Source organism: Sarcophilus harrisii, chromosome 5 (assembly GCF_902635505.1).
Source record: "Sarcophilus harrisii chromosome 5, mSarHar1.11, whole genome shotgun sequence".
NCBI lineage: Eukaryota > Metazoa > Chordata > Mammalia > Dasyuromorphia > Dasyuridae > Sarcophilus > Sarcophilus harrisii.
Window position 1 is genome coordinate 6,809,607 of NC_045430.1, and position 15,241 is coordinate 6,824,847.

At 61.8% G+C, this 15,241-nt stretch overlaps 1 protein-coding gene across 1 annotated transcript; it reads right to left on the reverse strand.

The window, feature by feature from the left end:
* Nucleotides 1–668: 668 nt before the first annotated feature.
* HDAC10 (histone deacetylase 10) lies at nt 669–10,202 on the reverse strand. The gene is made up of 21 exons (XM_031938632.1): nt 10,036–10,202; nt 9,266–9,362; nt 8,657–8,791; nt 7,890–7,986; nt 7,612–7,709; nt 7,297–7,401; nt 6,761–6,829; nt 6,469–6,595; nt 5,958–6,023; nt 5,624–5,683; nt 5,273–5,362; nt 4,881–4,987; nt 4,723–4,790; nt 4,144–4,396; nt 3,830–3,914; nt 3,305–3,390; nt 2,814–2,873; nt 2,398–2,482; nt 1,585–1,692; nt 1,046–1,208; nt 669–947 (listed from the first exon to the last, which is right to left on the reverse strand). The coding sequence occupies exons 1-21, from the start codon at nt 10,091–10,093 to the stop codon at nt 940–942; spliced, it is 2,025 nt and encodes a 674-aa protein (XP_031794492.1). The 5' UTR covers nt 10,094–10,202; the 3' UTR covers nt 669–939.
* Nucleotides 10,203–15,241: the final 5,039 nt, after the last annotated feature.

A 15,241-nucleotide genomic window follows, 5' to 3' on the forward strand; every position in this document is an offset into this window, starting at 1 on the left:
GCCCTCCCCGCCAGTGCTTTGTCCCCGGGCGTGCCCGGGCCCGGAGCCCCGCCCCCTCCGGAACCCTCGCGGGACTAGGGAGGACGCGCGCGCCGCGGCGCCCCATTCCCGGCCCCTGCCCCGGAGCCTGTGAGGGGCCCGGGGGCGGCGCGGGCCCGGCCTGAGCCGTGTCCTCCCGCAAACCGCGCCCGCGCTTAGTAGGCACTTTATGGAGGGGCGGGTGGAGCCCGGCGGTCCCGAGCACGCCCAGTAGGGGCTTTGTTTCCCATGGAGCTCAACTAGGGCTTCTGCGGGCCAGGTTCTATCCATCCAAGGGAGAGGAGTGGGGTAATCCCAGCTGTGGCCACGAGGGGGCGCCCGAGTGCGGCCTCAGTTTACTCAGCCGGGACAGGGGAACAAAGCCAGCCGCTCCCTCCCAGGGTTGTTCTCAGGCCCCCATGCTCTCCTTCTGGCGCCGTTGCCCTCCCTGGCTTCCTGGAAGTCCCAGCCTCCTGCGGGAAGCCTTCCCCAGCGTCTTGGTGAAGACTTTCCCGTCCCTCCCGCATGTACCGGCGGGTGCAGCTTTGCCCGCGCCCCCCTTGCTGAGCTTACGCCGCTTGAGGAAAGGGGCTTCTCTGCCGCTTCCCCCAGCCCCTGGCGCGGTGCCCGGCACACAGGAGGCGCTCGCTCCACGTTTAACGCGTGCGCGCTAGAGCGCTTTGCAAACCTCGAAACCCACAGTGAGAGCCGGCTGTTACTTTTATTAGACCCCGAGGCCGCCCAGAGCTGGAAGCCCAGAGTCCAGAGTGTGCGCAGGACAGGGGCGAAGGAAGTGACCGCCCGAGCCCAGCCGGGCACCTGGCAGGGGAGGCAGCCGCTCCGGCCCCAGGCTCGGCAGGTCCCGTCGTCGGCGCCTGGCTGGTCCTGGTTGTGGGGCTCACCTGCCCCGAGGAGCGGGCTTCAGGTCACTGCGGCGAGCACAGAGCGAGGGAGGGTCAGCACAGACCGCAGGCCCCGCCCCCAAGCCTGCTGCCCTCAGAACGGGGGCTCACCCCCCCCCACTCACCGGACACCTGCAGCATGGGCCAGTCCTGCTGTAGCTGCCGGCAGAGACGGGTGACGGCCGAGGCCTGCTCCGGGGAGGCCGAGAGGAAGGGACCCAGGGTGCTGGGGAGGGGTCGGCCCACCAGGGCCCAGGCCAGGGCCTCTACCGACGGGAGCTCAGAGTTCTGCGGCCAGAGACGGGGAGACAGCCGCTAAGTGCCCCCCGCCTCCCGCTCAGGAGCCCTGCGGGGCGAGGGAATGAGCTCAGGGCCCCCGGTCACCTCCCCCAGGGGCCAGGGCATCTTCACCGGGAGGGATGGGGAGTTGCAGAGAGAAGGTTTGGGTTGGATGTCAGGAATTACTGGCTTGGAACTGTAGTGAGAGAGGTAGTGAGCTCCCCATCCCTGGAAGGCTTCAAGCAAAGCCTGGGGCCCGCTTCTCAGGGAGGCAGGAGAGGGGAGTCTGCTCTGAGGCTGGCCCTCAAGGTGTCCTCCAGCTCCAGAGGGGTCCGATGGAGGGCCTCAGGCCTGGGGAGGATGCCCGGCAGCGGGGTCCACCCACCGGGCAGCAGCAGCATCCGAGACCCAACTGCAGGCGGGAGCAGCCTGGTAAGGCCCAGTCCATGCCCAGGGGGAGGCAAGCCAGGGCCCGGACCCAAGGGCACCAGCTCTGGCGGAGCACGGGCACGGGGAGGATTGAGGCTGGTGAGGGGGGCCCCAAGGAAGGAGAGAGCCCGGGCCGTGGCTGGGAAGGAGGGAGAGGGCAGCAGGGAGCGGTGGGCCTCCTCTCCTGCCCTTGGGCCCCAACAAAGGTAGTGCAGGGGGCAGGGGGAAGAGATCCTGCCAGGCATTGGGGGGATGGTGGGAAGCCATGGGTCCAGGCTGACCAGATCCCCAGGCTTTTGGGCCCTCCCCCAACACCACAACACCGTGATGGAGGGGCTGGAAAGGAACCCTGGTTCGGCTTGGGCTGAGTTAGCCTGGAAAGCCAGGTGACCCCTCTCTCTCTCCCTCCCCAAAATTCTTTTCCTTTCCTCCACTTTGTCCTTTCCCCTTTCCTTCCCTCTTTTTTCTTCTTCCCTCCTCCTCCTTCCCTTTCCTTCCCTCGTCTTAACATTCTTTATACAAAAATGTGCCTTTGCCCTATCCTTTTCCGTTCTTTTTCCTTCTGTCCTTGTCCATACCAGACCTGGCCTCCCCTTCTCCTTCCTCCCTCCCACCCCATCCTCTTCACCAAATCTCCCTCGGGTGGCGCCTCCTGGAGGCAGCCTCTCGGCCCCCTTCTTCAAGTGCCCCCCCCACGATTAGTCCCAATCGGCCCCGTCAGGGCTCGTCTGTCCGTGGTCCAGGCTCCTCGCGCACCAGCAGCTCTCACCTCGCGCCCGGCCAGGCGGATGCACGCGGGGGACGGGGCTGCCTCCGGCTGCTCCTTTCCCCCGAGGTTTAGCAGGAGCATTCGGCTGTGGGGGCGGGGGAGGGGTAGAGAAGAGGCTGTTTGAATGACGTGTCCTTTCTACGCCCCTTTCCCCCCACGTCTCCGTGCAGTCTTACATGGGGCCTCACTCCCCAGCATCTTAGGGGACCCTCGCGCCCGGGAGAGGGGCAGAGAAGGGAGCACAAGGCACGTGACCAAGGTCACAGGGTCAGTAACCCCCTGCTCCCTCCCCGGGCTACCCAGACCAGGGCTCAGCCTGCCCAGCAGGCCGCATGAAGGGTCTGCAGAGACCATCCCGGCCCATGCCCTCATGGTACAGGGGGACGGGGAAGCCTGGCCATCCCAGGCCATCCTACCCATCATCCCTCAGGTCCTCAGGAACGTCCAGGTCTCCTAGAGTCACGCAGAGCAGCCTGCTGAACACAGAGGGACAGTGTCAGGGCCACAGCAAAGACCATCAGGATATGAACCTGACCCCAACCTGGGGGCCCAGAGGGGGAGCCCCAGGCGCTGCCCTCAGGGAGCTTCCAATCTTGGGGGCGGGGGGAAGAGGAAGGCGGCCCAGGGCCTGGTCTCAGGGGGCTCCCAGTCCAGGCGAGGATGGGGTAGGGATGGCCTATGGGGCTCAACCTCTGAGGGCTGGAGGAGTCAGGGAAGAGCTGGCCTTCTTGGCAGGCAGGGGAGCCAGAAGGGGGAACTGAAGAAGTGAGGGCGGTCCAGGGCTGAGCAAGGACTGCCTGAAGGGGTGCAGGAGAGAGAGGTCAGGAAGGCCCAGGGGGTGACCTCTAGGAACAAGGAAGGAACGCAGCCTCCCGCCCTCTCCTCTCAGGCCTGGAGCTGGGCTCACCTCAGGGCCTGGCAGCTGAGGGTCCTGCGGAGGGCCGCCACTGTGGTAGCTGAAACTGTGGGAGACACAGCGATCCCCGCCCTGACCTGAGGACCAAGCAGAGGAATCAGACCCATCACCTGGGGGAGCAGTGCAAAAATGGGGCCCGGAGAGGGGAAGCCTGGGCCTTCTTCCTCTCCCACGAGGCGCCTCCTCTGGAGCCCTGTGGCCAGGCCCGGCCGTGTCAAAGAAATGGGCCAGAGAAAGGACAGATCTGGATTGAAAGGAGCCCAGTTTGGGCGGGACAGTCCCGGGAGACGGCACGGTCCCCACGGCAGCTAAGAAGGCGGCCCTGAGGTTTCTCATTTCCCACCCAGGCCTCCCCACAAGCTGGGGGACCTTCACAAGCCACCCGAGGAAAGTCATTCCTCAACCTTGAGCCCTTTGAGGTGGATCGTGCCAATTTTACAGAGAGGGGACAGCCCTGGGCCAGGACCCACAAGCCCATGGGGCTTTGGGTTGGGCGCCCCGGCCCGCACACAATACCTGCCCAGCCAGGATCTCGTCCAGCAGAGCCAAGGGCTTCCCCAGAGCAGCGAGGGCCTGGTCCTGCGGGAGGGCCGAGTCCAGCCTGGCACAAACGCAGAGAGGGCTCACCCACAGGGCCGGGCTCCCCCACGTCAGCATGCGAGACCCAACCGCGCAGCCCGACGCTCCCACCCTAAAGGTCAGTGTGGGCTCCCGGGCAGAGAAACCCGCTCCTGGTCTGCTTGGACCTCCAGCGCCACCCGAGGGTGCCCTCATCCCCAATGCTGCCCGGGCAGCCTGTGTGACCCCCGGCTCGGAGGGCCTGACCTCACCTGGCCCACAGGGCTTCCTCCTCCTCACGCAGAGGCACGCCCTTCTCCTGCAGGAGAGCTGGAGGCAGGTTAAGGCCAGAGGCCGAGTCAGGGACAGCCAGGCCAATGCCAGTGCACAGGGAACGTGGGGGGCAGCTGAGCACCTTGTCCAAGAGGGGCTTCAGCCCATCTGTGGTCCCTGTGGATGGGGTCCCAAGCAGGGAGGGCCCCGCGTCCCCTTGCCATGTGCTGGGCGTCAGAACTGGGCCTGAGTCTGTAAAGACGGGTAAAGAGGTCGGAACTGGAAGCTCCTTCCATCCACCCGAGCTGGCCGGGTCCTGGGAGAGAGGCCAAGAATGGCCTTCGGGACCCCGTGGAGCTCTGGCTCCTACTCCCCCATCAAGCTGCCACTCCCATGGTTCCCATTTTATGGAAGGACAAATTAAGGCACAGGGACTCTGCCAGGGCCTGCTGAGTGATCCTCCCCAATTCGGGGCATATCATCAGAACTTTGTTGGGGAGGAGATGGAAGCCCAAGGAAGGAAGCCAAGGTCCCAGGCCCTCCCCACGCCAAGCCACTCCCGGGGCCCCAAGTCTTACTTTCATGCCTGAGGCTTGCCCAGTGCGGGGCATGGGCTGCTCTCACGTTCTGGATTGACTCCAGTGCACTGCAATGGGGGCAGGGGTTAAAGAGGCAGGAGGGGCCTTCGGGGATCCCCCAGCTAGGGAAGGTCCCCAAGTCCCTAGGTCAGGATTACCTCAAACAAGGGACCGGCTCCCCAGAGAGAGCTGGCACAGGGTCTCCCAGCAAAGTCTGCAGGGTCAGACACACACACTCGGCCAGAGACTGCAGGTAATAGCCACCCTAGGGGAAGAGATGGCCACTGGGCTCAGGGGATGGGAGCCCGGGGTCCTAAAGGATTCAGGCACAGGCTGGCCCAGAAGAGGCTGGCGGGCCGACTGCCATGCGGATGCCCTGGGGCACAGCAGAGAAGGCAGGTCCAGGTCTGGAGGTGCCCCTTCTTTGGGCCTAGTTTAGCACAGCCCAGCCTAGCTCAGCCCAGCCCAGTCCAACCCAGCAATTTCTCTGGGGCATCTGGGCATGCCTGCTGGGGGCCTCTGGTCTCAGCACTTCAGAGCCAGGTCTCACCTCAAGCACTGCGCAGAGCCGGCCCCGGGCCAGTGGCAACAGCAGGAAGGTCAGGTGGGCAAAGCATTCGGGTGTGGCCTTCATCTCCCCCTGAAACAGGAGCAAAGCAGGCTGGGAGGGAGGCCCAGCATGGCCACGGACCCCATCTGCCCTCCTCCTCCTGGGCCCCTTTATCTGTCCTGCCATGCCCTGGGCTCCGGGCCCTCTCCTTGCCCAATCATGCTGCCCATCTGCAGAACGTCAGAGACAGAAAGGACCTGAGAGGTGACCCCGCCCCTGACACAGACGCTGCCATCCCACTCATCCCCCAGTGCAGCCCTGCTCCTCCACTCTGTTCCCAACCCTGCTCACCTCGGGGTCTCCGATGCCGGAGTCATATCCAGCTGACACTAGCACGAGCTCAGGGTCAAACTTCAGGGGCCAAGACACAGAGAGAGGAGAAAGGAGATGTGGGGGCTTGGCTTGGCCCTTCTCCCCCACCATACCCTATTCCCTCAGTATCACTCCAACTGAAATGGCTGGTTCACACTCAAGTGTCTTTTCAAAGGGTCTTTGCTAGCTTAAATGAGAAGCCAAGAAGAAATTACAACCCTGCCCTTTCACAACCCCCAGGGGTGGAAGCCCTAGCCACTGCTACCCATGCTCCTCTGCCCCACAGTCACACGCTCCCTCCCCTCCCAATCACCTCAATGGCCAGTGGGAGCAGCACGTGGAGGAAGACAGACACGTAATCGGCATTTCTCATCCCAACCTGCAGCCAAAGCAGATGAGAGAGTGGGCAGGTGGGGAAAGGGAAAGATGAGGGTGCAGGGGAGGGAACTGGGGGAGTGGGGGGGGAGGCAGGGAAGAGGATGAGGGGCAGGAGAAAGTATGGCAGCGCGCACAGGGAATGATGGGCAGAGAAGAGGCCAGATAGAGCAGAGGGGACCTGGGGGCACAGGGAAGGGAATGGGGAGACAGAGGAGCAAATAAATGGGCAGAGGCTGGGTCACTGCCAGCTCAGCCTCTTGGTCCTCCCTCCTCCTTGAGACACAGCCAGATCCCTGGCAGAGAATCGCTGCAGGCCCGGCTGGAAGGGAGGAGAGCAGGAAGGGTCCCAGGGGGGCGGGCAGGGAGCAGAGATGGGTAGCCCCTGCCCGACTCTGGGCAGCCTGGGGATGCAGAGTGAGCATCAGGCCCAGCCCTTCCCTCCCTACCTTATTCCAGGGCACATTGACAGTGAAACCGCGGCCGGGGCCCTGACCCACCACATCGTAATCTGATTCCCGGAGCCGGGGCCAGAAGCTCTGGTGCTCATATCGGTGCCAGGAGAAATAGAGGACGCTGGAAGGGGAAGGGGGCTGATTCAAGGCCTGCCCCCACACACACACATGAAGCCTGCCCTAGGTCACCCCCACCCCTCCTGCTGGGACTCCCCCCTCCATCTAGGAACTCCAAGGCTCCCTTTGAAGGACCCCAGGGCCAACTTCAAGGCCCACATCTCCTGACCTGGGGTCATTTTCAAAGGCACGTTGGATCCCCTGTCCATGGTGAATATCCCAGTCAACAATCAGGATCCTGGAGAGAGACAGAGAGACAATGGCTGAGACCACTGGCCCCCCTCCCTGGGCACCCTTGACCCTAAGATAGGTTCCTGCTAAGAGGCTCTTTGGTGAGGAGAAAGGGGTGCTGGGAAGGGGAGGGGTCACCTCCATTCTCAGAGTGGCCCCCAGCTGTGGTGCTCACAAGGCTCAGCTCCCATCCTCAGTTCCCTTAACCCCCAAGCAACAAGGAACCCAAACAGATAATCTGGGAACAATAATCTCTGGTGACAGACAAGCCAGGATGGCAGGAGAATCAAAGTTGTGCTGTCCCCAAACCAGGGGTCTGTGTGGCACGGCACAGCAGTGGGCACAGGTTTCCTAGAGGGGTCCCCCCTCGGCTTGGCCTGGCATTTAATGACCTCCTGGGGGATGGCAAGGGGAGACGGGACTACATAGCCCCCAGCCTGCTCTTCCTCTTCATTAAGGAAAATGGCCCCTCACCTCTGCAGCCCATGTCTCCGCTTGGCGTGCTCGGCGGCAATGGCCACATTGTTAAACACGCAGAAGCCATTGGCGGCGTCTCGTTGGCTGTGGTGCCCGGGAGGCCTGGGGGAATGGAGGGGACACGTGGCCCATGATTTTCTTTCCTGTTTTTGATGGCTGGGGGAGGGGGGACATCCAGGGAGCCCCAGGACCTCGGGAGGCATCTAATCCAAGCTGAGGGTGACTCCCCGGAGTCCTGGAAGGGGTTCCTACAGCCATAAGGGTCCCGGGGGAAGAGAAGGGGGAGGCTGGCCCCAGCCACGGGACTGTTACCTCACCAGCGCCATCCCATTGCCAACAGCTCCGGTCACTACCGCGTCCACCAGCTGCAAGGTGGCGCCCACGGCCATCCGTGCACAAGGGAACGTACTCTGGAGGGGGAAGGAGGATGGACGTCCTGGACAGGGTCTGGGAGGAGGTGCCTTCCACGCTCCCTTCCTGTGTACGTGCATGCGCACGGGTACGTGTTTGTGCACGTACGTGTGTGACAAAGATAAAGAGGGGAGGGGATGGTGCAGGACTCTTTTCGGGGGGGGGGGGCTGGCACAAACCGGGTGAAAGTAGACGGCATCATACTGCTGCGCCAAGGTATGGAGCTGCTCTCTGCTCATGGTCTGGGTCCCCTTCACCACAGCCACATACTCTGGGCTGGAGGCAGAAGTCAGACACCTGAGGTCAAAGCCTGGCCCACGACAGCTCAGGGCTGTCTAGACAAGAAGGAAGTGGAGGAGGAGGAGGAGGAGGAGGAGGGGATGGAAGAGGAGGAAGGCATCACTTGTTCCAGCATTAAAGGTGTTAAGTTCTCCCATCTCCTTTCCTCAAGTTTTCCTCCCCTTCCCCCAAATTGCAGGGAGCCAAGAAACTGGATCTCTTCATGGGATAGAATTCTGGATAAACTATGAGTTTGCAAACCCCAGGTGAACTGAGTCTATCCTCTGGACGGCAGTGAGGCCATTCACAAGCTCGAGGTTCTCTCTCCCTACCTACTCAGGGGCAAATTTTGCTCTGGCCAGGATTCTTGGACCCTAGGAGAAGGGGAATCTCCTTCCTTGAGGAGGGAAGGAAAGCCAGTCATTGCTCCTAATTCCCAACCTGGACTTTATCAGCTGGTTCCTCTCAAAGCCACTGTCTCCTTGGAGTCTCCAACCCACCCCCAGGAAGCAGACGAGGACTGAGCTATTCACTTTGTAAATAGGGATACTGAGGCCCAGAAAGGGGTCCTTCCATGGGTCGCACAGCGGCAGCGAGAGGTCGGCCGGGCCAGAACGCGTCCCTCTGCCGCGCTGTGCCGGCCACGGCAGCCCCGAGGGCCACTCACCTGTGCACCAGCTCCAGGTCCTCCTCGGTGGCCTCGCGGACCGGCAGCTGCACACACCTCTGTGCCAGTCCTCGATGACAAAGCCGGGCGTACGTGGATGTCAGGCGCTCGGGGACCTCAATGGCACACTCGGGGCTGCAGTGGAGGAGGGCACGTCAGGGGCCACCAGGACACCGGGTGCCAGCCCGGACTCGGCCGTGGTCTCCCTGAGGAAGGCCCTGGGTTCGCATGCTGCCCGTGCCCCTGACGGCTCTGCCTTCCTGGCTAGGTCACTTCCCTCTCTGAGAGGGAGCCTCTTGAGGTTCTCTGAGTCATCATCTGGCAGTTATCCAAGGGAAGCGTTCTAGATTCATTCAATTAAGGGCTAGGAGGGATCTTGGAGACCACCACATTTGGGGAAACTGAGGCCACTGGGCAAAGTGAGGCAAGCCACAGCTGGACCACCCCTGGCCATTGGCTCTTTGCCAACCTCACCAGACAGAAGCTGTAACAGGTCTGGGCTCCCTCAAAGCCCCAAGGGGCACCAGAAACAACCTCTTAGCAGCTCTCAGGGCTCACATCCACCGCACTGCCCCCCTCCCAACCAAAGCGAGAGAGCGGGGCCCTTACTCGTCCCAGAGCAGCCGGACCCGGGCCATGTCCTTGTCGTAGATCAGGGCTGTCCCCTGGGGTCCCGGAGGCCTGTTCTTAGCCATCCCTGTGCCTGCTGGGAGGAGAGCAGATGGCGCTTTCTCCCTGCGCCCCCTGGGACCTCTTGCCATTCTCCCTCCTCCCCTGGCTCATACATGTCACTCCCCTAACTGGCAGCGCCCAGGTCCCGTCCTGGCCCTGCTCTGTGACCTCCTCGGCACCCACGGGTGCCTGCCCATCTCCCTTCATGCTTCTGCGCTGTGCCCACGGGCTCCCACTGGCCGAGCCGCAGACCATCTTCCGAGCCTTTGCCTGGTCCCAGGGCACACCTGCCCCGGCTCCTTTAAGGCTCGGTTCCGCGGAAGCCTCCTCCAGGGAGCCGGCGGAGATTCCCTCCCCGTTCCCTGCCCCCCAGACTGTTCTAGGTGGGGCCTGAGCACCCTCCCTGTGCATTCCCGCCCCACCCGGGCTTTCCCGAGAGCCTGGGGCTCCCATCCTCGTCCCAGCGACCACGAGGGCGCTGAGCTGTGCAAGGAAGGCTTCCCTCCATTTTAGGAGAGGGAGGCTGAAGCCCCACAAAGAGAGAGGCCGGACGGGACCCCCGCCCCCGCCCGGCCAGGCCCAGGATGGAGGGAGGCAGGGAGGGAGGGCCGGTCTGGGGGAGGATGGGGTGGGGCTGGGCGGGGGGGGCAACAGATCCTCCCTCCTCCCTCACACTCTGCCGGGGGCAGCTGCAGCCCGCTAACGACCTCGGGCGGCGGACGACCTCAGGCGCCGGCCTCTCGCGGCCTCCCACCCTCCCTGCATCGGCGCCCAAGAAGAAGAGCGGAACGAGACGGATGCGAAGGAGAAGGCTCCGGTCTCCGAGGACCCGCACACCGGGACCGCTGCCACGCGGGACCCCTCTTCCGGATCCTTTTTCTAGCGCCGCGGCCGCAGGCTCCTCCCGGGCCGGCCCACCCCTGGCCCCACCCCCGATGCCAGGCCCCGCCCCCGGAGTCCCGGACCGAGCCCCTCCCCAGCTGCGGAGTGGTCGCGAGGGGCTTCCAGAGCCAGGCTCCCGCAGCCCCTCCTCCCAGCCGGCGCCCCCCGAGCGGGGAGGAAGCCTGAGAGTCTGGGGCCTCCCGCCGCTGGCCCGAGAGACGCCCGCCCGGGCTCTGCTCCCGACCTCTGTCCCCCAGCCGGGGCTGGGTCCGGACGCGCAAACCCCGCGCCCGCACGACGCCCACCCCGCGGGCCCAGGTGCGGCCTGGTTTTCTGACGCTCAGGGCCCGGGGGCTCACTACCTCCCGGGCGGACCCTTCCTCTCGGGGACAGGCCTCGTCCGAGGGAGGTTTGCCCACCCTTCCGGCCCCGCGGAGCAGAGGCAGCCGGGCCCGTCTCGGTCATGGGGGGCGGGGGGGGGACAAGGGAGCCAGAGCCTTCCTTTCCTTTCCGAGGCCGGGGGCTGGGAGGCCCCGGGCTCTGCCCCGCCCACTGAGCGCCGCCTCGGGCCCCCCGCCCGCCTCAGTTTCCTCCTCCCTCCCTATGAGGGGGAGTGAGAGAGTTCTCGGAGGGGCGGATGCCTGCCCATTGTGAACAATCCGGGGGCATGGAGCGCACTGCGCGCTCACAGACAGCGCACACACACTCACACACTCGCACACACACTCCCCGATCCTAGCACGGTCTCCCGGAAGCTCTGCGGAGCCGCCAGGGCGGGCCAGGGAGGGCCAGGGCGGGCAGCCGCCCGCGGGGACATCCTATTCAGAAACCTCCAACGTTCCCTAGTCTCCCCAGTCCGACGTTCGCCGTTCCGCGCCCCGAGCCGGCGAGCCCCGGCGGCCTTTGCAGGCTCTTCCTTATCGCTCCCCACAGGACAGGTGCCTTTGTAGCTGTTGTCCCCGGCTTCCGGTGTTCCCGAAGCGGGGCCTCTGGGCCGGCCTCCTTCTTTCTGGCTTCTACCCTTGCTTTCAGCGCTCCCTTCCCTTGGCTCCAACTCCTGCCCTCCGGGCGCCTGGAAGTCCCAAACTAAAACTGCACCTTTTACAGAAAGCCCCCCCCCCGTTCCCGTGCCCTGCCTGCCTCAGTCATCGCCTCCTATTTGCCCTGGGCCCAGCTCGCTTTGCAGATTCGTTCTGAGTCTCTTTAAATTGCAGACTCCTTTAGGGAAGGGGCTGCTGTTCGGGCTCAGCCTGGCCCGCCGGTGTAGCCGTTTCATTAATGTTTATTGACGGATGGATGGAGCGAGGATAAGCAAAGAAAGTCGGGCCTCAAGGAAATGGGGTCACCCACGGGTGCAGAGATGCTTGCGCCGCCCTTTTGTAGGGGCCAGAACTGGACATTCGGGGCCCCCCTCGGTGGGGAATGGCTGGATGAGTTGTGGGCTATCAATGCCGAGGGATATTATTGTCCTGTAAGAAACAACCAGCAGGAGGATTTCGGAGAGGCCTGGAGAGACTGACGGGAACTGGGGCTGAGTGAAGTGAGCAGGACCAGATCATTGGACACAGTGACAAGATTATGTGATGATCAACTAAGAGAGACTTAGCTCTGCTGGGCTGTGCAGTGATCCCAGATTATCCCGTAGACTTGGGATGGCCACGCCATCCACACCCCGAGCAAGAACGATGGAGACTGAATGCGGGTCAAAGCCTCCTATTTTCACCTTTGTTTGTTTGTTTCTTGTTTGTTGTATTTTCACCTTTTGATAGTCTTAGCTCTTTAAGGTAGGAAAATGTCACTCATATCCAGAAAGAGAACTATGGAGACTGAATGCGGAGCGAAGCATACAATTTTCACCTTTTTGTTTGTTGTATTTTGTTCTGATTTTTTGATACAACATGACAGATGGGGAAATACGGTTAAAAGAATTGTACGCGAATAACCTATATCAGATTGCCTGCTGTCTTGGAGAGGAGCGAAGGGAGGGAGAAAGAAAAAAATTGGAGCTGAAAATCTTACCAAAATGGATGTTGAAAACTCCTTACTTATAATTGGAAAAATAACATACTACTGGGGGGACAGGGGAATCCAGTGTAGGTTCCTAAGGAGGCATGGAAAGGCCACAAGGGGGTGTGCTTGAGTTTAGTAGATTCCAGTAGGAGCCAGTGGTGTTAAGGTCAGCCCAGTTATCCAGCCTTCCTTCCTGTTAACAATGATGGGAATGTACCCTCTAAGGCCCAAACAAACTATTATTAGTAATCGCCGCCAGTTTTGCTCACTGGTTTTACTGTAACATCCTCTGTGGGAACAGAAGGATGCTGGGAAACACCTATCCCATCCTTTATGGGGCCTTAGAGGGCCTTAAATGTCAGTGAGAGGGGCAGGAGGCTTAGATTTGGTCTTTGTCCAATGATCCAGACCAATGCCGACCGCCGCAGCCTCCCTCCCAAGCCCCGATCGGCTCCCTGGGGCAGGCGTTAGTAATTATCCCCAGTTATAGATGGGGACATAAGAGGCAGGGCTTAGGGATCTGAATTTTAGTTCCAGCTCTGCTGATGGCTTTGCCAATGACCTTGGAATGCTCATTTGTCCTGCCCTGTCAGTTTCCCCCTCCGCCTAAATCCCATCCCCTTCCCGAGCAGGTGGTCTTCTAGGCTCTGACTGAAACCCTCCAGAAGGGAGGGAAGCCCCCGGCCCTCCCTGTCACTTCTACCCATCATTCCTCGTTCTGCTCCGGGAGCCAGGCTGAGCAAGGCTGATCTCTGTTCTTCCTGACAGTATTTCAAGGACTCAAAGCCAAGAATGGCCCCCCTGAGCCTTCTCTTCTCCACTCAACCCCTCCCCGGTCTCCCCAAGCTTTGCATTCTCCAGCCCCAGCTGGATTTGTCTGGAAAAGTAACTCTGAGAAGCATGTGTTCTCAGGTCTTGCGGGGGCTCAGCTTGCTGACTGGCTTGATCTCTGGAGGCGCTTGTGGTCCTGATGTTGCCTGCTTCCAGGAGTCTAGAATTTGGCCTGACCCCTGGCCAGATGCTGACCCCGGCACGGAACCCAGAAGGACCTGCCCAAGCCGGAGCCCAAGGCTAAGCCTCCTGAATGGATGTACTAACCAGGAGGGGCCATGAGTTCCAGTCTTAGCTCTAGATTCTAGGTTCTAAATTCCCAGGTCCAGCTCAAAGGAGCCCCCTCGGAGGCTTCCCAATCCCCTCTGGCTAATAGAAGTGACCTCCATCCCACCTCTACACGATGGGGCCATTCTACATGGCCCACCCCCAGCAGGAGACCTTCAGGGACCTTCCCAACCATCCTGGTCCCTTCCATAATTGGGCTGAGACAAGGACACATTATTTTGGGGGATGTGGAAAAGCGAGACCCTCCCTCCCCTCAAAACCCAGGATGTTACAAAACAGCGTATACCCCTCGAGAGCCGGGAGTATTTATTTACATGGGGGTGAAGAGGGAGGTTGTCCCTGAGTCACAACTGCCCCACCGCAGCCCCTGGAGTCCCTCCCAGCTTGAGCTCCACAGACATCTGGGAGGGAGGGCAAAGAAGAAAAGGGAGCCACGCTGGAAGTCCAAGTTTCCCGTGCCACCAGCAACCCCAGCCCCAACATCCAAAGGTCCCAAGGCCTGTTGGGGTGTTTGGACCAAGGAGGGACTGCAGGGAAGCAGGATTTCTTCCAAAATAAACGGGGCCCCTTGCTCCCTCCCCCTTAAAACAACCCCTCTCAACAGATTCTCGGCCCGGAAGGGGCTGGGAGGCTCAGTCGACAGAAGGACCAGCTCATCCCGGTTCCCTTATCCCCAGGTTTCGGGGTCATTGCCAGCTGAGTCTGTCCAGAGCCTCCCGGATCCCCCGCCCCACCCTAAACTACATGTCACCGTGGGGTCCACCCATTGAGGACCCCTTTCCTCCCCCTTGGGGTCCGGGATGCCCCTTTGGTCCAAAGCCGGGAGGCTTAAAGTGAGGACCTTTGTGTGACTCGGACAAGAGGGGGGAGGGGGGGAGGGAAGGGAAGAAAAGGGAAAGGAAGGAAGGAAGGAAGGAAGGAAGGAAGGAAGGAAGGAAGGAAGGAAGAAGGAAGGAAGGAAGGAAGGAAGGAAGGAAGGAAGGAAGGAAGGAAGGAAGGAAAAAAGGAAGGAAGGGGAAGGAAGGAAGGAGAGGGAGGGGGGGGAATGGACAGGGAAGAGATGGTTTTTGGAAAGGGGTGACAGGGAAGGCAGAGAGTGGGCAGGAAGAGCCAGGGGCTGGTTTCTGGTGGTGGCCCGAGGGACGCCGCTGGACCCGGTCGCCCCTTGGGCCCAAGCTGCCGGGCGGGAACTCGTTTCCACTCCTCCAGCGTCCGGTCCACATCATCAAGGGTCATCGTGAGTTGGGGCTCCTCCCAGACTCTGCACCGCCGGAGGGGTGGGGTCTCCGCGGCCCGCCTGCCTGGGCCCAGCCCAGACTTTCCCCCATTCCAGCTGGGGGGCAGAAGGAGGCGGTGGGGCCCGGGGAGAGCAGACCGACCTCCTCCCACGGGCTAAAAGCCAGGAACCCCGAGCCGCTGCCCAGCCAGTAGGGGTAGAGAACCAACGGGAACGGCTCTTACAAAACAAGCATCCGGTAACTCGGGAGCCTGTAACTCTCCCCCACACACCAGATCTTATAGAAGTCATTTCAATCCTACCTCTACAGGGTGGTGGCCACTTTTCCCCTCTCCAAGCCTTTGCTCTGGCTGTTCCCCCTGCCTGGGACGCCTTCCCCCTCACTTCTCTAGTTTCCCTCAAACCCACCCCAAGCCCCACCTTGAGCCAAAAAAGACGTTTCCTAGTCCCGCTGCTCCCCCATTTCCCCCCAGTGTTGGAGCCTTCCCTTCTCAGATCACTTCCATGGCCTGTATCTGATGATGGGATCCACTCAGTGCCAGGAAGACCTTTCTCTAACTACATAGGTAGCTCCGTGACCCAGGTGGAATCACTTAGCTGCCCTAAGACCATTGGCGGGAGAGAAAGTGCCCATCTGCATTGCTGGAAGGAGTTTCCTCCCAGGG

Bases quoted from the DNA above. Each gene is read 5' to 3' on its own strand.
- HDAC10 (XM_031938632.1), bottom strand. From the start codon at position 10,093: ATGCAGGGAGGGTGGGAGGCCGCGAGAGGCCGGCGCCTGAGGTCGTCC. The intron at 6,024-6,468 runs GTAGGGAGGGAA...CTTTGGCTGCAG, and splicing joins TCAATGTGCCCTGGAATAAG to GTTGGGATGAGAAATGCCGA. The intron at 2,874-3,304 runs GTGAGCCCAGCT...CTCTGTGTTCAG, and splicing joins CTCAGCTGCCAGGCCCTGAG to CAGGCTGCTCTGCGTGACTC.